Below are 22,804 nucleotides of genomic sequence, written 5' to 3' on the forward strand. Positions count from 1 at the left end.
ATCTTCTCAAAACCGCACGCCATCGGAGTCTCTAAACGTACACAAACACGTTAGATTAAACAAAGCGCTATAGTTCTTCTTTCGCAGAGCGAGCCTCTTCTGTGGTATATTTCACGTAGAGTCTGGTCGAATAATGTTTGATCACAAGTGGCACAAGTCACAAGTGAATCATGAGCATTATGAAACAATGTTACGTTGCGTGCAAAACAAATTCACAATCGGCAGACTAAGTATTTGGTGCACATTTTATTACGATATTGTTTAAATTAAGCATTAAACACAAAGACGATAAGGAAAATAATTCCCTTAGTTTGCATGGACAAGTGCAGAAATATCAGGGGATGCAATAATTCATTTGCACAGTGTTATGCAATTCAGTTTGCAGACATTAGTAAAAAAAAAAGAAACAATTGAAACTTTAAATAGGGTAGTTGGTAGTTTGGTTCAAACTTAGTGTATGACAAAAGCATAAATGGGCATAGAGCAGATTTTTAACTTTATTTGGCTCAAAATGTAAATGTATGGCAGTTGATAATGGCATTAGAAATAAAAAAATTATCCGTCCAACATGTTATTGTGGTTACTGTTACACAATGCATGTGCAATTACATAAATATTAGATATCTGGGTCCCACGATGACTCATTTGATTTATTTCACCAAAAATGGCCTGTCCTTTATGCTGTTACCTCTGTAAGTGCAAGATATTTGGTGCGTTTATAGAATTTTGATTCCGGTACGGCTGCTTTATTCGAAATCATCTCAGCTAAAATCACTTAAAAACTTTTAACCTGTATCACAGACACGAACTTCAACTTGTATAACTGAAGTTCCCTTCTTCACACACACACACTCTTAAAATAAAGGTTCTTAATTGGCACCGAAGACATCCATTAACATCCATTGAACTTATCAATTGGACGAAAGGTTCTTCAGATGTTTTTCACACTCAGGAAGAAGATTTATTAAAAATGTTCAATGAAATGTTCTTTTATTGGCATCTGTGGTTCCATAAAGAATCTTTTGACATCCATTCTTTGAATGTTAAATAAGGTTCTTTTAGATGTTCTTTACTCCAACAAATAGTTCTTTTATAGAACCGTTCATCGAAAACGTCTTTATGGAACCCAAAATGATTCTTCTGTGGCAGTGTTCCCATTGGAACCTTTATTTTTAAGAGTGAACAAGAAAAAGTCATGCCTATAGTGTATTTATTTTTTTAAGGCCTTGGCCATTAGCAGCAAGTCACCATTTCTTTCGGCACAAAGCGTGACGCTTAATCATAAAGCATCAATATGCGTTCGTAAGTGCATTAATCCCTCCCGAAGTGAAAGAACATCCAGCAACCTGACATCCCTTCATCGCTCTTCCTCAACCTCGTAAAGCCCCGTTCATTCTCTCTTTCAGAGCTTAGACTTTGGCTGGGTGCTGCCGGGATACTGTGGCTGCGGATAGAAGGCCCATTCGGCTCTGGGATTGGAGACTCCGGCGATAGGAGCCTGGATGCAGCAGGGCGGGATGTTGAAGTCGTCGACCACCTTCAGCGCCTCGTCCTTCACCGATCTGCACAGCTCCAAAAGCTTCAAAACAAGCAGGCCACAGTCACATGAGCGTTAATGCAGCCATTACACAACTATATCATTATACAACTGGATGTTTTGAAGAAAATGTGAGTACAGCTTGCCCAATGAGAAACCGCCGACAGTCACTCTCCATAATAAATAAGTTGCATAATTTTTATGTCTATGACACAAATGTCGAGGGACAAGTTGCATCCCAAAACTTTTATATTAACACCGGGGTGGTACCTTTTCAAAAAGATACACGTTTGTACCTAAAAGGCCCATTTTGGTACCTTAAAGGTGCATATTAGTTGTTAAAAATGTACATATCTGAACCTAACAGGTACAAAAGTGCACCGTTTTGAAAAGGTACCGCCCCAGTGACAGATTTTGTGACCTTTATTTCTGAGAGCGTAGGGTTTAACTCTAAAGCAAACATCACTAATGATGCTTCATATTAGCGTAACAAATAGAGATAATTCTTACCAGAAGAAATATTGCTTAATCAAAACTACACTGGAGAAAAACAAATGCTGGTAATATTTACAATTACAATAATAAGCTTAATTATGATTTTCTTGCAAAACACACTCCAGTAATCTTTTATTTACTACTTAAAACTTCTAATACGTTCTACAAGGTGTTAAGAGAACAATTCATCACAGGAAATAGAGAACTGTAACCGTATAGCAGCACCCTCTGGTGGATATTAACAAAGCAACACTCGAAAAAGTTCGACTTTAGTTTCCCAGAGTTCCACTTCCCAGTTTGCTCCACGGAATGAACTCTGCGTGTGGTGCGAGTCCAGACATTGATGTGTGAGTCACTGATGTGTGAGAACGCAGTCGGACCATCATGTCGGGGTCAGGAGAACAGAAACGAGATGTTCCCGCTTTAGCTAAAAAACTGATAACGTGATAAACGATAGAAATGACTCACCGCAGCCAGTGTTTGGAGTGATTAGATGACATACTGACAGATTCAGAAGTTTGCAGTACTGTAACATTGACTTATTCATATACTTTTTAAAATCTCGTGGTGTCGATATAGTTATTATAATTGCCTGGCCATATAATTGTGCCATCTAAAACATGTTTTATTATTAAAAATTGTCTGTTCTACATTTTTAGACCTGTAATATAGTGCCCTGTGCCATAAATTCCAGATATACGTTACCGTCTGTACCATTTTTAAAAAAAAGCTTTTGAAATGCATCTTTTCTTCTCACCGAGGAGGCATTTATTGGCTGAAAAGATACAGTAATACTGTAATAATGGGATCAGCATCATTACTTCAGTGTCATATTATCCTTCAGAAATCATTCTAATATATGGATTTATATATGGAACAAACATTTATTATTATTATTATTATTATAAATGTCAAAAAGTCATGCCGTTGAATGTTTTTGTGGAAACAGATACACATTTTCTTTTCAGAACTAATTGATGAATAGAATGTTTATTTAAAAAAATAGAATCGTTTGTAAATTTAAGAATCTTTACGGTTACATTTGATCAATTTAACGCATCTTAGCTAAATGAAATGATTTCTTTTTGAAAATAAGTATATAATCTTAACGACCCCAAAGCTTTGAACAGTATTACGATGCAGGCCCAGACTGTTTAAAGAAAGATCAAAAACGGTGAAAAAAGAAACTGAAAGTTACAACTTAAACACCTAAAAAACTAAACTTCCCATCAAAGCTTAACATGAGCATAAACTTTTTGTTGTTCATCATCAAAACGTATGCATGCTTATTTTGTTCCAGAGCACAGGCGTACTTGCTTAGAAATGACTAAAACTGTTCAAACTGATTAAATGATAAGAAAATTGGATTCAAATCACAATCACACCATTCATTTCCCGTCATTGCTTCATTCGCGAGGTGTCACGCTGATTCCACAGACATCCTGCGTGAGTCACAGAACCTGCTATTTTCTCTCGCGTCGCCTGACAAAGAGTTAATTTATCGTCCTGACACTTTGGCTCCTGCTCAAGTCCTCCAGAGCTCGAGATGAAAGACAAATGATCACAGGCTGTCAGTTTTCTGCAAAGCTCTGCTTGTGTATTTTGACTTTTATAACCCTGTACTATGAAACCCCCTCATTGTTCTGTTTGAGAAACACTCGCTTATCTGTGCCGCATTAACGGCTGAAATATGTTTGGACACGTCTTTCTCAATAGTCGTCTGTCCAATGAGGAGTCTGAGATACGTCTGACCTCTCTCGTTTTCTCTTTCCAGATCGGCTGAAAAGAAAGTAGCTTTATGCAGAGGTTATATGCGCCATGAAGCAACGCAGAGATAAGGAGAGCGTGTAAACAGAGCGAGAAAGAGGTGGCATGAAAGAAGAGTAAGGGAGACAGAGTTTGGTTTCTCACACACTGTGCAAAGACAAGTAAGTTAAGTCAGATCCACATGTGAGCATCTTTTAATAGCAAGATAAATATATTCTATTTCTCATAGAAGAGGGCAGCTTTCAGTTAGGAATACCTGCAAAGTATGAACTTTATATTTTAAAGATTTAAATACATTTGAATTTGGCATCAGATAGACTACCGTTTACTTTAAAATAACTTATTTTTTTATATCTGAATGCATTTTAAAATGTAATTTATTCTTGTGATGCAAAGCTGAATTTTCGGTGTCATTACTCCAGTCTTCAGTGTCACATGATCCTTTAGAAATCTAAAATGCTGATAATAACCATTTATTATGGTCGATTATGGTCGATCTTTGATGAGTACAAAGTTCAAAAAAACTTTTTTTTTTTTTTTGCAAAATAACATTTTAAATAAAATTAATGACAAAAAAAACCATCATAAATTCTTACTGACCCAGAACATTTGAACAGGAGAGTCAGACTTTAGTTGCCCGGTTTCGTGTTCCCTGTGCCAATATTTGGTTTCCTGCTCCTGCCCCTGATTGAGGTTATTTGATTCCAGGTGTGCCTCCTTAGTTCCTCCCAATTCCCTCGTTACTCTGAGTGCTTATATGCCCTGTGATTTGAGTTCTCTTTGTTGGCTGTTAGATGTCTTCCTGTCCATGCGTTATTGAGTTTGTGCTGCTGTATTCCATTGGATGATATTAAAAAAAAACAATAGAAGTTTGTTTCGTGAAAGACATGATGGTATGGGCTGAAGATGCAGCGTGGGGAAAAATATCACCCGCGTTAACGCATCAAAAGCAATGTCATGATGAAGAAGGCCTGTGTCGAGTTCAAAGGGGTGTGCAAAGCTGAGAAATCTCACGCATTCATAAAATAACTACAGATGCACGCCTTGGGAAGATGTTATTTGATTATTCAATGAAGCTAATCACAAGTGAGATCTTTTTAATGTTTTACCTGTTTCTCCTGGACACAAAGTAGTTTAAAGGAAATAGTCTCCTTTCTCTTCGCATTTAAAGTCTGCATTTAAATGTGCCTCATCTTGAATTCTGGATGGCAACATTTTCAAAATGTGCTAAAATATCGCAAGATGACCTCAAACAATTCTTAACAAACTCAACCAAACCAAGCAAATGATCTATGCTGACTTACAAAAGTTTTTGGTCTGTGAGATATCATTGAGACTCTTCTGCTCACTAATGCTACATTTATTTGATCATACAGTAATACAGTAAAGCTGCAAATAAATTATTACAACTGAAAATAAGTATTTTATATATTAATATTTTGTAAAATGCAATTTATTCCTGCGACGCAATGCACACGATCCTTCAGAAATTATTCTTATATACTAATGTGCTGTTCAAGATTCATTTATTAATGTTAATTTTGCTTTTAAAGTTAAAAAGAACAGCAAATAGAAATCTTTTGTGACATTAGAAATGTCTTTACAGTCACTTTTTTATTAAATGCATCCTTGCTGAATAAAAGTATTAATTAAAAAAAAATCACTCTAAAAAAATACTCTAAAACAATTGAGAACTCAAAGTCTCCAAAAATTAAAGAGCAATAATATGGTTTTTCCCTCTACATCTACTAAAAATCCTCTTAAACAGTTATCCATTACTCATACGTCATCACATAAAGCTCACAATTAAATCTAAAAACACTCTCCAACACTGCCTCTCTGTGTTGGGGTGAATGTGTTTGTGTGTGTGTGTGTGTGTGTGTGTGTGTGAAGCATGTGAGTCTGGCTCTAATGTTGACACATGTAATGATAGGAGTGTGTGTACAATAGAACTCATTCTAAAGAGCTGGAGCCACACACAGAGAAATCACACGTACATGTGAGGATCTCATCCACAGATACTGTCCTCAGCGCTCAGACCCCACACACACACACTGTCTTACTCAAAAAAACACTCACATACATTTCTTCTGCCTCACTCACTGCCACACACACACTCACCAATTAGTGTCAAGTCAAGCACTATTGCTGCTCATACTGAGGGTAGTGACCTGAACAAATCTTTAACCGGTGTATTAAACGTCAGTATCATTTGCCGGACATCAAACGTTCAGGAATCACACAGACAGAATGTAAATTAGACCCAAGTCTAATTTGAGACTTGAGCATTTCGTACTACAAATTAGAGAGTCATTTCTCTCATTATTGTGACAGATGAAAGGGAGTCTCTTCATACGCTCGCTGTTATGAAAACAAAGATTATTTTCATATTGAGTGGCATTTGCATACGCAACGTTCATACGTTTGGGGTCCGTAAGATTTTTTTTTTAATGCTTTTGAAACAAGTGTCTTCTATTCACAAAGACTAAATTTTATTGCAATTTAACATAAACGTTTTCAGTTGTAATATATTTTAAAATGTAATTTATTTCTATGATTTAAAAAGCTGAATTTTCCGCTTAATTTCTTCAGTTTCACATGATCCTTCAGAAATCAATCTAAAATGTTGATCGCTGGTACATTTACTATTGTTATCAATGCTGGGGACAGTTTCATATAGTTCAGGTAGTATTTCCTTCAATATCCTTTAAAGAAAACAATAATATACACAAAAGACTTATATATATGAAATTAACTGTGCTGAAAAGTGGAAAACTGCTGAAAGTGATTCAGGATGAGACATCTGTTCATTCAGCATTGTTTCTACAACACAGAGATGTTCTGGTTTGTCTTCAACAGACACTGACTCTCACCTCAATAACAAAACGTAATGCCAATCAGAGCTCTCTGAGCCTGACGCTATTTGCATGGCTTATTCCACGGCATGGAAAACTAGATGATAGGCAAAGATGCTCTCACTCTTATCTGTCCAAAACATGTTTTCATCTTGTCCGTGGATAGATCCTTTCTTCATCAACTCCCACTCAACCGAAAATAAGACAAATAGAGTGAGTCCCAACATAAACACGAAAGTCCCAAGGAAAATGGGTTGCTCTTTTACAACTTTACAAGACAAAATAGAGTTCTCAATTATCAGTCTATAAAAGCAGGCAGAAATAAGTCAATAGTTTACAAAAAGTAAGAGCATGAAGCTAAAAAAAAAATGTATGCGAGTATCCGCTAACAAAGTTATGAAAAAATGCTATTACAGTAACGTTAATAGAATGTTTGCTCAGAGTTATCTGCTTTAATTCTGTTTTCAAAAGATTAGCCCAAAAATGTTAGCTATACATCATTCAGAGTGTTTTTTTCTGAAAAGATTAGTTGACTGTTCATGTAATGTTTACAATTTAACATTTATATAACAAAAAACCACGTTAAAAACATGTGATAGCACCTCCTACCATACACAGAACATTTCTGTTAATGGCTGGGAAAGAGTTAATGGGAACATTCCCAAAATGTTCTCCCAACACAGCTCAGATCGTTTGGCCTGAGAGAGGTTTATATTGAAACTGCACGATGTGAGACATTACGGTCTTTTGACACATTTGGCCTTCCCATTTGAGCGGTCAAGATATTAGAGATGGCATTTGTGATTCTCATGTGCGTCCTTAAGTGAACAGCAGCTAATTATAAACAAGCGATTGGGTTATTTTCGCCACGTTATGCAGCCTGTCACATGATAAATTATCTTCAATAAGCCATTGAAAACATATAACAATAGTTCATATGAGTGCGCTGAAAGGAACCGTAAGCACATGCCTTCAGTCACGTGCGGCGGCCGCTGCAGACGCTCTGGGACAACAGAAGGGGTTGTTTGCACAGAGACGGCGGCTGTGTTGTGTTTGTTCGAGTGGTAAACATGCAGTAAAGCACCTGCTGACTGCATACTGACAGAACGGTGTCGACCCCGCTGTCCTCTCGGCTCATGTGTGGGAGTACCCCAGTGAGGCCGCCTGCCTGTTTAATCACAGCTAATTGTGAACAACTGGCTACTTTATGTGTGTGTGTGTGTGTGTGTGTGTGTGTGTGTGTTTCAGGTGGACAATGCTAATGTTCACATTCTGCCACTCTCTGTCAACGCCAGTTAATGTGCGAAGGGTTAATGAGGAGGTCTAATCCCAAACAGCCTCAGATGGGCAGCAGAAAGACTTTGTGCATCTTTAGCTGCCTATAGTCTGATTGACAGGATGCTGATACCCTTCTGATGCAGCTGCAGGTCAAATTCAGCCCATTTTCTCTCCAAAAGTGAGAAAAATTAAAGCACGATCACTTATTAAGATGCTATAGGCATTGACCCACTAGTAATTGCATTACTTTTAATTGCTCGCCTCATGCTTTGGCTAAAGACGCATGCACACACATTAACTTTTTAACATTAAAGCTGTATTAATGTTAGGACAAAATGTTCTTAAAGTAATAGTTATGGAATGCTCTAATAACTTCATAATGTTAAAAGATGTTCTTTGAACAACAATCTCAAATCGTCTATATGATGTTATTTGTTACATTTTAATAACCTTTAAATAATGTTCTAATTATAACAAGAAACGTTCCTAGAATAAGTTCTAATCGGGACATTTCAAAAGTATTCAAAACATTTCAAAATAATGTTTCCAAAATGACCTAAAATGTGTTATTTTAGGGCATGCATTTATAAAAGCAGAGGTGATTTTTATATGTATTTAGACATTCATTGATTTTTTTTGAGACACTAGCCTTACCGCTACCGTTACCGGAAGTCAGTGATCTGAGTTATAATTTTAAAAATAGAAATATTTTTGTTACAAAAACCCATCAATCTGCTTTAAAAGATGTGCTGGAGGTGTAAAGATTAGAGCTTCAAAATCATGGCCACTATCCACCAGCATTACCAAGCTTAGAAGGGCCAGGATACTTTTTATAAAAACTACATTTTAAAAAAGAAAGTTATACACACTTAAGATGGCTTGGAGGTGAGTAAATTATGGGGTAATTTTCATTTTTGGGTGAACTGTTCCTTTAAGTCAACTGTTCAGGGGGCTGAGAAATCATAAAGGTGCTTGACCGTGCTTTAGTTTTTGATGTCTTGGGAATGAGAACGGTTGTCAGATGAGTGAATACCTGGCTGCGGATCTGTCGGCTGGTGTTGGGGGTCAGGTAGTTGTGCTCCAGATACCAGGCTCTCTCCTGATACACCAGACTAGTGCCGTGAAGTAGGCAGAACTGGAAGAGAAACAGAAAAATATGCAACAGAAAAGACATTAGTAACACAATTTGACACAAAGACTTGATTTGCACATCTTGCATCTGATTTAATATTTACAGGCTGCAGTAGCCACACTGCAATGAACATTAAATGGTCACAAATGATAAAATGCATTACGTTCACAGTGCATACATTGCAGCATGCTGTGTGGTGAATTAAGGGTGGGAAATCAATAAAAAAAAATTTTTTATTTATTTTGAGGCACTGGGAATTGAGAATCAATTCAGTCAAAGATTCTGCCCTTTTCCGTTCTATAGAGCCAATTAATTATTAATAAATGCCTCTTGGTTGCTAACAGTGATGTGAAGTCCAGTTCATTTCTCTAAATCAGTTCTTTTAATAGTTGGTTTAAATTAATCAATTAAAAAAAAAAAAAAAAAAAAAAAAAAAAATATATATATATATATATATATATATATATATATATATATATATATATATATATATATATATATATATATATATATATATAATTATATTTATATAATTATATTTATATATATATATTTATTCAATTAAGTTAATGAGGTTTGTTTAACTCTGTGATCCTGATAAATACTGGTGGTATTTATAATGGTATTTGGTTTACAATGGTTTAGATTCAGAATTTGTTCTGTTGGCTTTAAGTGCTGCTCTGGACTAAATGACAAAATAACAGACACTAATAATAATCAAGGAATACTTTAAAATGAGATAAGCCTTCATATGTTGTAACATCGGGAACATATTCATCCAATCTATACTAATTAAAAGATCAGAGAAGTCAATTCTTGGAACCAACTTCCAGAATGAAGAATTAGAGTTAAGTCCAAACATTTCTGAATCAGAACAATGGTGAAATGCAATGAAAAACTATTTAATAACATGATCTTTTGAAATATAGGCTTACATAAGCAAATGAATGAAGTGCACTATCAAGCGCTGTCTGAAAAGGCAGTTGGGTCTGTTCCAAATGCAAAAACAGACACATAAACAGCACGTTCATTTTAGCAAATCTGATTCCAGTGGTTTACAGTCATGGTTTGAGGTTTGGGTTCAAATGGGTGTAAATGCGACACCCCTCCGTGTGTATATTAGATTTCATGAGAATCGAGTTGTAAAAGTTTGTATCCCCCACCAGCAATCATTTTATTATTTATGACCATTGTCAAAAGAGATATTCATTGGAGTAAACCAGAAATGCAGTCAGCTTTATTTAAATGCTGCTGATGCAAAACGTTTAAATTGGGCCTTAAGGGGCCAGTCACACCAAAATTATAACTGTAAGGTATATTATCATCCACACCAAAGCACAATCATGTTTTGTTTATTATAAGTGATTGCTGCCATTTCAGCGGCTATAATTGTTTGAGCTATTTAAATTCATTTAAATAGTAGACTCTGATTGGCTGTTGAGGTCAACAATATTGTATATTAAAGCTGCTGAAGTTCAGAATTAGAAAGATTATTAAAATATTTATAGTTATTGTTACTTCTTGATTTTAACATTAAAACATACATTTTCTTTAAATCTATAAAACAATATTCATTGTAAAAAGTGCTACAGTCATGGTCAAAATTGTTGGCACCCCTATTTTTTTTTTATATCTCACAGAAAATTAACATGTTTTGCTATACACATTTTTTTGCCTTTTGTGTGTATTGGAACAAAACAAAAAAAGCTAATTTGACAATGTCACAAAACTCCAAAAATGGGCTGGACAAAATTATTGGCACCTTTAACTTAATATTTGGTTGCAAACCCTTTGGAAAAAATAACAGATAATCAGTCGCTTCCTATATCCATCAATAAGCTTCTTACATCTCTCACCCAGAATTTTGGAGCACTCTGAAGACCCAACATCTCGGACGCAAACCCAGCTTTCTTACACTACATTGAAATCCAAAGTCCTTTGGTAATCCTAACATTTCATGATGCCTTGCACACAGTCAAGGCACCCAGTACCAGAAGCAGCAAATCAACCCCAAAACATAGCTGAACCTCCACTATATTTGACTGTAGGTACTGTGTTCTTTTCTTTGTAGGCTTCATTCCGTTTTCGGTAAACGGTAGAATGAAGTGCTTTACCAAAAAGCTCTATCTTGGTCTCATCCGTATACAAGATGTTTTCCCAGAAGGATTTTGGCTTACTCAAGTACATTTTGGCAAACTGTAGTCTTGCTTTTTTATGTCTCTGCATTAGCAGTGGGGTCCTCCTGGGTCTCCTGCCATAGCGTTTCATTTCATTTAAATGACAATGGATAGTTTGCGCTGACACTGATGCATCCTGAGCCTGCAGGACAATTTAAATTTCTTTGAAACTTGTTTGGGGCTGCTTATCCACCATCCGGACTTTCCTGCGTTACAACCTTTCATCAATTTTTTTCTTCCGTCCACACTCAGGGAGATTAGGTACAGTGCCATGGGTTGCAAACTTCTTGATAATGTTGCGCACTGTGGACAAAAGCAAATCTAGATCTCTGGAGATGGTAACCTTGATATTGTTGCTATTTTTCCACAATTTTGGTTCTTAAGTCCTTAGTCTATGGACTTTGTGTTGTTGTTTTCATGTCCCATGTGTTTATTTTCTCATTGTGTTCAGCTATGTCTTGTTAATATAGTAATTTACTTTGTGTGTTTAGTTCCTGTTTGTTTCAGTTCAGTTTATCCGATCTCGTCTTTATTACATGTAGTTTATCTGCCTGCCTATCTGCCTGTAGGAGTGTTATTTTCTCGTATGTGAATGATTAAAACTGTTAAAGTATTATATTCTCGTCTAACGCTTCTCTCTACAACCACACCGTGACAGAAGATCAGATCGTAAACAGTTTATTAAGCGGTGTGTTTTATTTTTATTTGTTTTATTTTGCCTTAATGTTTTTCCTGGTTATTGACCCGAATTTACTCATCCTCCTGCTGGAGCAGGGGGAACGCTCTCTCGAAGGCCACACGGAGGAGTTCATTGCCCTCACAAACAACTCACGTTACTTGGACAGCTTCCTGTGCTTGATCCACTTTCGCGGACTCAACACCTCCACACGAGCGAAGCTGTCCGGGTATGGTCCTTAAGAGAGCGCCGCCACTTACATCGAGTGAGTGCCCACTCCAGAACCAGAGCCCAGCACACAATCCCACCGCGTCGCGGAGCCACAGCCTGAGCCCAGCAATGATGCAGTTGCGGAGCCTGCCACAACCACAGTGCCATTGACTGAGAGAGCCAGAGCCGTGGAGCACCACCAGACCTGAGCCGACTGCGTCAGACCAGGTGCATGAGCTGACTACAGAGCACGATGGAGAAAGCCGAGTGCAATGAGAGTGCGGACTGGAGCGCCATCCACTTCATCACAGCTGAGGATTGGCTGATTATACATCTGGGAGCTGGATGACTTGAATCTGGAGTTAGACCTGGCACCTCCCCTGCATCCTGAATGTCCAGCGTCCAGCCGTCCTGAATGCCTGCTGGTCCCGTCCAGCCGTCCCTGCCTCAAGGGAGCCCCCCAGAGACTGTTCCCCAAGGGCGCCCCCCAAAGACTGTTCTGCCTCCAGCACCTTCTCCAGTGACAGCGCAGACAGCGCCTCCTCCAGTGACCATGCACAAAGTCTACCCGCCTCCCACCCTATCCAGCTGCCGCCTATGTTTCCCAGCAGCCCCTGCGCTCACTCTCAGCTCATCATCCGGTGCTGGGGCTCGCCACGGGTCTGCCTGTCACCATCGATGCCATGGGTGGAGGATCCCTCACCTCATCATTGAACCTCCGATTCCTCCGTCAGTTCCCCCTTGGCTCCTAGCTCCCTCCTCTCCACAATGGCCCATCAGTCCACCAGCTCCGCAAGGCTCCATTGTCCCTCCGACTTCGCCTTGGTCTGTCGTCGAGCATCCGTCGCCTCGGATTCCTCTCCTCCAACTGCACATCATCCCTCCATCCCTCCAGCTCTGTCAGGTTCCTCCATCCTCTGTTGCTCCGGCTCCACCGCATCCATCTCTTTCTCTGTCTCTGCATCGGTGGCCGGATAATGTCACGTCTTTGGACTGTTGTTTTCACATATCATGTGTATCGGCGTGACATCATGCACAATGGGGTCAAGATATCTTTCGCGCAGGACCTCTCAGCTGAGACACTGCGGATCCGACGGGGATTTAATTCAGTTGCGAAGCTGTTTGTTGATATCAACGTGCAACAAACCATGCAAGCTGAGAGTGCTACATAACGGCAAGATTCATCTTTTTTCAACGCCGCACAAAGCAGAAAAGTTCTACAAAAGCATCTCACAGCCAACGTAGAATCACCAGTTAAGTGAACTACGCAAACAAGTAGAAATATGTGATCAGCTGTAGAATACAGCGGATGATCGAGAGGTACAGTAGGAGCGGGTACAAGTCATTTTTGTTTTTATTAGTTGGCTGGATACAATTGAGTTGTCTTTGTTATGTACGTTTTGTAGATTATGGGGTAATTGGGAAGTGTTCTTGATAAGGTCAAGCTACATGGTTTTTTTATGTTAAAAGGGAAATTGAATATAAGTTGAATTGCACGTTTAAGTTGCACTGGTAAAAGGAATAAACTGTTGTTGGGATCTTGAGCTGAGCTATACTGAGAAAACTGGTCAAACTGAAACAAGTATTGAATAGGCTAAAATATCTCAAATCTAAAATAGTGTTTATACAGGAATCACATTTGATGGCATCATATGCATTGCTTGAGTAAAAGATGGCCAGGCCAAATATTTCATGCAAACTTCAGTTCTCATGCAAGGGGAGTAGTTATCCTTATCCATAGATCACTGTCATTTCAAGTTACTAAAACCATTCAAGACCCTTCTGGAAGATATATAATTGTTCAGGGGAGTATTTTGACACAAAAGCTAAATCTTATAAATATTTATAGTCCCAATGAAGACCGCCCATCATTTTTTGTGAAATTATTTTTCATTGTTTCTGATTTGGAGGGATTTAATATAACTGGAGGTGATTCTAACTGTACCCTCGACCAAATATTGGACAGATCCACTCAAATAGAAACAACTCGTATACAAACTAGGAAAATATTAATTGATTATATGAAAGATCTAAGTTTAATTGACGTTTGGAGAATGCTGAACCCAAATAAAAGAGAATATTCTTCAAGCATTGTCCTAGATGGAGGCTACAAACTTATTTGTTACAGGACCCAGCATTTATTATATTTGTGGAGAGCTGTATTGATAAATAATTTGAACTAAATACAGATGAAACTACAGCAAGTATTAGATGGGAAGCGTTTAAGGCTTACATAAGGGGAGAAATTGTCAGCTATACAAGTGCTAAAGCTAAACACCACAATCAAGAACTACAAATATTAGAAGATCATATTAAAAAAATTTGAATTGAAATTAGTATTGACAATAACCCATGAAAGGCTACAAAACTTATCCGTCATGAGAGCTAACTATGATAAATTAACAACTGATAAAGTGGCTAAAAGCCTGTTGTGGACTAAGCAAACATACTATGACCAGGGGGAAAAAGCAGGTAAGCTGTTAGCATGGAGGATAAAGAAGACGCAATCTGAAAGAACAATTAATAGTATAAAGCTGAAGTCTGGCAATCTAACTACAGATCCAATAGAGATAAGTAACCATTTTAGAGATTTCTATCAAACACTACAAATCAGAATATAATGGTAATAGAAACGTGCAAAAATTGTTCCTTGACCAGCTGCAATTTAAAACTACTTCGGAAGATGAGAAAATAGCATTAGACAGCCCATTAACAATAGAAGATCTTGAAGCTATAGGAGATATAAATAGTGGTAAAGCGCCTGGACCGGATGGGCTTCCCATCCCTTTTATAAGACATTTAAGAGACAACTTATAAGACCATTGCTTGATATGTATGAGGAATCTTTTTATGACAGAAACCCACAGTTTCATTAAGATTAGCCATCATAACTTTAATATTAAAACCAAATAGGTCTCCAACTGAGTGTTCATCTTACAGACCAATTAGTTTAATGGGATGTGATACAAAAATACTGTGCAAAGCGCTCTCTAGAAGACTAGATAAATATCTTCCCCAATTAACGGTTGACGATCAACAAGGATATATACAAAAAAGACAAGGATATCATAATGTCAGAAGAGTCTTGAATATACTATAGGAGAGGTACAGTGAAAAAGACACAGCGATGCTATCTGTAGATGCCCATCAAGCATTTGACAGGATAGAATGGGACTATCTTTTCAATCTGCTCCCAAGGTTTGGATTAGGTGAAGCATTTCTCAAGTGGATTCGGCTTCTATACACAAACCCAGCAGTTGAAATTTTAACTAATAACATCACCTCAAAACCTTTTAATCTACAACGATCTACCCGTCAAGGGTGCCCTTTGTCCCCGCTGTTGTTTGTGTTGGCAGTCGAACCCTTAGCCATGGCGGTAAGAGCCCATACAGGAGCATCAGGTATTATAATTGGAGGAGAGGACCATCGTATTTCTTTATTTACAGATCATATAATATTTTTTCTGACAAATCTGAAAAGAGGTATTCCTAATATGATGAGATTACTTGAAAACTTCGGAGACTTTTCTGGATATAAAATTAATAATTCTAAGTCTATATTAATGTTTCTCAATAAGGAAGAAAGACATAAACCTACAACAAACACCCCGTTCATGACAACTACAGATGGTTTTAGTTATTTAGGTGTTAAAATTACTCCCAATTTTAGTAAAATAATCCCAATAAATTATGATCCCCTCATGGACAGAACTAGTGAGATATTGCAGAAATGGTCAAATATACCAATATCTATGATTGGACGAATTAACATAATAAAAATGTCTATTCTACCCAAATTTTTATACTATTTTCAAACACATCCATTGCCATTACCAAATGCGTTTTATGATAAACTTAAACTACTTGCCCAATTTATTTGGAATGACAGAAAAGCTAGACTTCGTCTTAAACTTTTACATTTATCTTATGAAAGGGGAGGGCTTCATCTTCCTAATTTCAGATGGTACTACATGGCTGCCCAGCTGACTTCAGCGTTAAATTATTTTCATACAACACCACCTCCAGCTTGGGTGGACATTGAACAATCAGACACCCCCAGAATTGCCATTAAAGATGTATTTATACTCTTCAGATGTGAAGTTATTGAAGGGGAACACAAGAAATCCTTTTCTTAAAAATACAGTTTCAATTTGGCATGCTACACATAAACATATTGGGGACATGCCAAAACTGTCCCAATTTACTCCCATTTGGGGTAATACAATTCAGAGAATTATGGATTTATATGAAGACTGAGTTTTACTTTCTTTTGATCATTTATGCCGGAAATATTCAATTCCCAAAAAACATTTGTTTAAATAAAAATGAATATCATGTAAATGTAGACTTTACTTGGTATTGTACTGATTTGGGCATTGTAAATACTGTCTGTGACTAATTTATTCATTTTCCATTTTATAATTTTTTATTTATGTCTTTTTATTATTATTATTTTTTCCCTTTTAATTAATTTATTTATTCATTTTTAAATTATTATTTAATTTTTTATCATTATTATGTATTTTTATTTATTTTATTATTTTTATTTAGCTATTTATTTTTTTATTTTGTTTTCCTTAATTAACACCTAAATTACTAATGTAAACTGTAAATTGAACTGGTAATTATGGAAAGGTGGATGCTTGTATACCTGTTCAGTTGTTTTTGGGGTTATAAGAAAAGTCAATAAAAAATGTGCAAAAAAAAAAAAAAAAAAAGTTGCATTTATTCGGACAAAAAAAAAAAAAAAAAAAAAGACCAAAAATGATGGGAAGAGACCAATTGAATGACATAAAACCATACCATCAATACAAATACCATCCAAATATCATCTGATTCATTAGCATAAAATGAAAGGGTCATTGGTTTTATTCCCAAGGAAAGCTTGAACTGAAAATATTATATTTTCAGCACAAGAATTTACTGTAAATCTGTTGTCAACAAGATATTGTTTATTTAATCAAAGGCTGTAATTCAATAGTCTGGATGAGTCAACGCTTTTAGCCAAAAATCTGAGCTTTTCTGCAGATTTTGACTGATTTAACAGATAATGGATGCTCCGGTGTTTATTTGTTGTGTATGAATGTATGAATGTGTATGATAGTAAATGTTTGATGCCTAGTGTTTCAAAACTTTTTTCCAGCCTTCAAAGATTCAGCTTCATTAATTTGACAAACTTTGGCAGATCAAACATTCGTTATTGCTCCGTGGAAACTCATGCACTCCATTTGTTTCCCAGTGGACTGGTAAAAAACGTGCACCCTGAGACTCCTGCAAACTGTTCAAAAGCAAACAATCACGATTTCTTCCCGCCATCTTCGCGTGCAATATGCACCAGAACGGTGCGTCGCTGAGAGCATTCAGAGTCGGCACAGTGCAAGGCCAAAGAATGCAAGTGGAAAATACTTGCTGACCCTTGTGTGTTGTTTATTTTCCATATCTGAAGGACCCTACACGAGCTGTAGGCCCTTCACGTGCATCAGCTTTAGCGAGTACAGGATGTCATACAGAAGATGAAGGGGATGGAAAAACAGTAGTGGTACGAGCTAATATCTGTTCTCCTCAGAGGTGAGGTAGCAACCAAACCACCTAGATACATCAAAGAGCTGGACAGGAAAAAACAGAGCATGCAAAGCAATCGGTTGTAAAGCATGGACACTAAGAGGAATAATATAACCTTTGACCTGTAGCAAAGCGTGCACTGTATCCTCTTTTTTTTTTTAATTAACACCGGATCAAAGCAATATAAACGTATAGAGGAACATGATCTCTCTGGATCTCATTCTTTGTGTTACGCTGTCTTCCTCATATGCAAAGCAGAGGCTCCATGGCTTATCGCAGAGCCATTTAGTTTCTTATCAGGCCTTGCTAAACCAGGGTTCGCCTGAAATGGCGATTGTTGGCGTGTCAGCTTTGGGAACTGAAACCATGAGCATTACGCGCTGACTGAATACTAATTACTAAAAGCTTAAAGACCCTTAGAAAAACCTCAAAGAGTAGTTTCCTTTCCTGTTTTCAAATGGGAAGCTGGGAACAATAGCCAGTACGATTTAGTTATGTCACTGCCATGATTTGTTACTTACTAACCAAAAACAGTTGATATCAGAGCGATATTTTTTCCTAGAATGTAACACTTTGCTTAAAGGTTAGCTTAGTATGCATGGAGTTTTTCTATCTATCTATCTATCTATCTATCTATAAAATACTCAGTATGCACACATTATGTAAACATGAACTTTTATTTTAGATGTGATTAATCACTGTTAATCATTTGACAACTCTGTTATATATATATATATATATATATATATATATATATATATATATATATATATATATATATATATATGTGTGTGTGTCTCACTGATGGCTCAAAGTAGATCTGCCTTTAAGTTATCGTTTAAAATAACTTCCTTTGGAGAAAATGGATGGGGTTGTAACCTGTCTTTTGCACTCTGTTCATTGAAAACAATTTGTGTATATCGCACAATATTTCTTTAGCACGTTGGTTTTCCATTCCAAGCATACCCATCCCAACACACTTCTAGTATCTGCACTTATTGCTCCGACGCAACGGCAGGACAGATGCTATCGAGAAACATTTAGAAATGTCAAACAGGTCCCATGACTGTGCAAATCGCGAGTGAGCTCCTCGCCGCTAATAACAGCAACAGAAGCTTGAAGAAAGGTGGAAGTGAGGTTTTCCTGTTCCTCACTAGAGGACCTTGTCTCTCGATCACAGGACTGGTGTGACAGCACACCTCATGACCTGCCAGGAACCGGCTCATTATCAGCCATTTATTCATGCTAGGTGCTCTCCAGAGGGCCTGACAGCTGCTGTCAGCAGGTCTGAGATCAGTGCGGTTCTGCTCCGCTGCTCGGCAGCTAATCTGACACTCATATGACTGCAGCACACATCCTGATACTGCTGCATCACATTACCGCCAATGAAAGGTACTGTGTAAATCCACCCGTACGTCACAATGAATGACCGCTGAAATCAGTTTTACATAAAACTGAGCCGAAAAGAGCTACATTTCTGTCACCATCTAGTCATCCTTAAGTCACTGCAACCCGGTATGAGTTTCTTTCCTTTCTGCAGCTCATACATAGATTCAGGCTGAACGTTCACTCTGATATTTTTATACAAACACTAAGAAATTCAGTCTCCTAAAAGGACAAAGAAGCACCATAAAAGTAGTTCATTTTATTTTCATTCCTGATTTGAACAAACGTCGCTGCCATAATGTAAAATATTTTCTGTATATTAAGTAATAAGACACTGGGCCTTTTCCCCCTGTTTGTTGTGCAACTGATCAAACTTTTGCAAGCGAAACCGCTAACTGTCTCTAAGTTTTCTTTAGAATTTTCTTCACTTGCACTTTGCTTTTTTAAAATTCTGAACGGTTGCGCTGTAGATGTTCTATGGTAGGTGGTTGTTAAGGCGTTGCTTTGTGGTTAACAGGTTAAGGTGTTCAAGGTGGTAAGGGGATTGTAACTTGTTTTGTAGGTGATTGAGGGTAGTTGCTAGGATATTCTGTATAGATGAATTGGTTTCTTGGGTGTTTTAGGCGGTTGCTAGGTTGTTGCTATGCAGTTGTTAAGGTGTTCAAATAGGGCTGCCTCTGACTAAAGATGTTTCATTAATTTAGTAATTACATGATAATTATATGATAATAAATGAGTAATTACATGATAAATGCATAAAATTTGGTTTATGTGTAATACGTGCTATTAGTCCTGTTACTTATTTGTACTTTCGTTTACCACACATACTATTTAGTTGGTTGTTACATACGTGTAGTTACTCAAACATTACAGCTGTAGATAGCCTACTATGTGCCAATGTGTACTTACACTGTGGTTACATACTACTTGCAAATCTATTACTATGTAAGTACAGAGGTATTAGGGCCACTTTATATAAAGCGAGACCAGCCGTTAAAGCAGACAGGTTTTTCTTCCTGTGATTAACCAACTGATAGTCTAATAAGTCTTTACTGAAACACAGGTGATTCTGTCAATGCATGCTTTTTCTGAACGAATTTAACATCAATTTAACAACGGTGTAAAGAGCTTCAGGCATTATAACGGTCAGTGAAAATGTTCTTTGCTGTCAATGGTCGTTACAAATACAAACTTGCAATGCGCTTTTATTAAATTCACGTTATTTTCTGAAACGACACTCGCTTGTGGTACTAAAAAAAGTTGCATAGTCAAAGGATTTGGCCATCGCCCATCAATTAACATGGTCTATAAAGCTGCAAAATGCATGCACTCACACACGCATGCGAATCGAGATATTTCATGATATAGTTTGGCGTTCTAGGTGGTTTGCAGAGTCTAGGTGGTTTGAAAAGTATTCTGTTCGCTAGCTCAAGTCAAAAGAGTCTACCCAAAAGACCCCAAAACCCAGAACCCCAAAATGATTGTGGTTAAAACTTTTGCATGGAAAGCACCACTCTTTTTTTTTTTTTTTTTTTTAAATCTAAAAATGTAGCTTGCTTTATCACGCTGGCCCTTTACACCCATTTAGCCCCCTTTCTCAGTTTTGCAGCCTGCTTTTTCCAAACACGTGGTGAAGAGTGGAATCCTCTGAAATCTCCCTGCGATGCTGACGAGCTCAGATTATTGTTTTTTGAGTGGGCACGAGGCTGTTGTTGTTGTTTCTGAGAACTTTCCATTGGAACCGACTGATGAGTCAAAAGACAAAAAGAGAGTCGTGCAGCGGCAGACAGAGCAGAGAGACAGCACTTCACACGTACCTTGGTGAGCAAGGCACGGTCCTCTTTGATATGGCACTCTCGTACGGCGAGAGCAAACTGCTCCAAGGTCACTGAAGAAACATAACAAGAGCAATTAACAGCATTAGAGTGAAATTAGAAGGAGGCGCCGCATTAAAGATGTTTCTCCAAGTTATCTGCACCAAAAACAGTCAAATATTGTTTTTTGTTTTTGATTTATTTTCACCTTCTCCCTGACCCCTTATTACAAAATGGGCCACTTTGTCTTGAAACAAGAAGCAGTGCTTTGAAGTACCAGAGTCTGCTGCACCCGCGGGCAGATGTTTTGTATCTAGGCAATGTTTATGTCAGCTTGAAAGAGCAAAGACCAAAAACAATACGAAACTGTATTTATCATTCAAATAATCATATTTTGGTTTCAGCTATTTGCATTCTAGAGTGAGAAAACTACTGGAAAATGTAATCGATATATATTTGAGCTGAAAGGCTAACAAAAACATGTTCTAAGATTGTTTCTCTAATGTTCCCATTTAAGCGACGAAAGCTGCCTTTAGGTTTTTAAAATGGTTAAAAGTTTCAACATTTCATATTGATTATAATCATTTGGCGAACACTCTGGGAATATCACTTTCCAATGTTGCATTCTGAAACAAAAAGTAATGTCCAACTGAAGTTTCATGATAAAATATAGATTATTTTTTGTGCTAACATTTAGCAAATATTATTAAAGACCAGATTACTTTTAAAAACGTTCTATTGATGTTACCAGAAGAAAACGTTGACAGTTTTTTGTACCATGAACCTGGTTCAGTCCTAAAGGAGGATTTATTAAGAGCAAATTCTCCTTCATCAGTCAATAACTGCACTTTTTGCATTTGTATGATTTCTGTACTTTACAGTACATTTTCAAAGGATGCAGGAGAATTTAGTTTCACATCATTTTTCAGCCTTTTAAAATGGCTTTGCTTGCTATAAAAAAAAAAAAAAAATCACATATTACGCAGATTTTCTACCATGCTTTGAATGGACAAAAGTGCTTGAATTTACAGACTTGGTCTTTTTTGGATCTCTTTACAGTGCCTGTGACGCTGACTAATTTATGAGGCGCTGAACAATGTAATAAATATTCTGTGATCTGTGACCACTACTATGTGTTACAATCGTTCGTGTCAGTATTAATATCATAAATGAAAGCCCAAACTAGTGCAAGGTGTGAATAAAAGCCCCTCATCTCAATGTTATCAGCAGCATCTTAGAGAAAATTAGCGCATTGGGTGTGTGTGTGTGTGTGTGTGTGTGTGTATAAGTGTGTGGGAGGAGGGTGAGAGAATGGAAATTTGCTATAAGGGGAGGAAAATATATCTTGACACACAAACCCCTGCACACACACACACACACACACACACACACAGAGCATGTGGAAATACTCTAGAACATCAGACGCTGAGAACGCACAGCACCTTTCTTTTGCTAACTGAGTGTAAGAGTGAATCAGAAAGTCAAAGGAAGTTGAATAGTGTCTTTAATGATCAAAGACGTGTGGTGAGTTTAAAGTCTACGCCGCACATGAATCACCTAGACCTCACACAAATGCACATGCACTATTAATACACTGCGCTTGTTCAGTTTAGGACACATTCAAGAGCCAAAAAATTAGCATTTAGGTGTCCATCGCAGCAACATCCTCACCGTCTTTTAACTTATTTCCCTTAACTAATATAATATTTCAAACCCCAAAATGTTACACAGCTTTCAAACATTAAGACTGCAGCTAACAAGATCGTGGCTTTGTTTGATACGTTATAAATTGATCGTGTTCTTTTAAATATAACGATAATAATTTATTCTACTTTATTTCAATAATTGATTTTAGATTCATTGATTAATAGTTCATTCGTTTCAAACGCATTGTAGTTATTTAATAGATTAAAAAT

The 22,804-nt window shown here is 37.2% G+C and overlaps 1 protein-coding gene across 1 annotated transcript in view; it reads right to left on the reverse strand.

The window, feature by feature from the left end:
- Positions 1 to 231: 231 nt before the first annotated feature.
- The window catches only part of LOC122356839 (acyl-coenzyme A oxidase-like protein), a 33,036-nt gene continuing 10,463 nt past the window's right edge, over positions 232 to 22,804 (reverse strand). The window contains exons 6-7 of the mRNA XM_043255910.1: positions 8,966 to 9,067; positions 232 to 1,579 (exon numbers count right to left, since the gene is read on the reverse strand). Coding sequence (XP_043111845.1) covers positions 1,403 to 1,579; positions 8,966 to 9,067 — 279 coding nt within the window. The 3' untranslated portion in view covers positions 232 to 1,402. The remainder of the gene's footprint in view (positions 1,580 to 8,965; positions 9,068 to 22,804) is intronic.

Source organism: Puntigrus tetrazona, chromosome 13, assembly GCF_018831695.1.
Source record: "Puntigrus tetrazona isolate hp1 chromosome 13, ASM1883169v1, whole genome shotgun sequence".
NCBI classification, from domain to species: domain Eukaryota; kingdom Metazoa; phylum Chordata; class Actinopteri; order Cypriniformes; family Cyprinidae; genus Puntigrus; species Puntigrus tetrazona.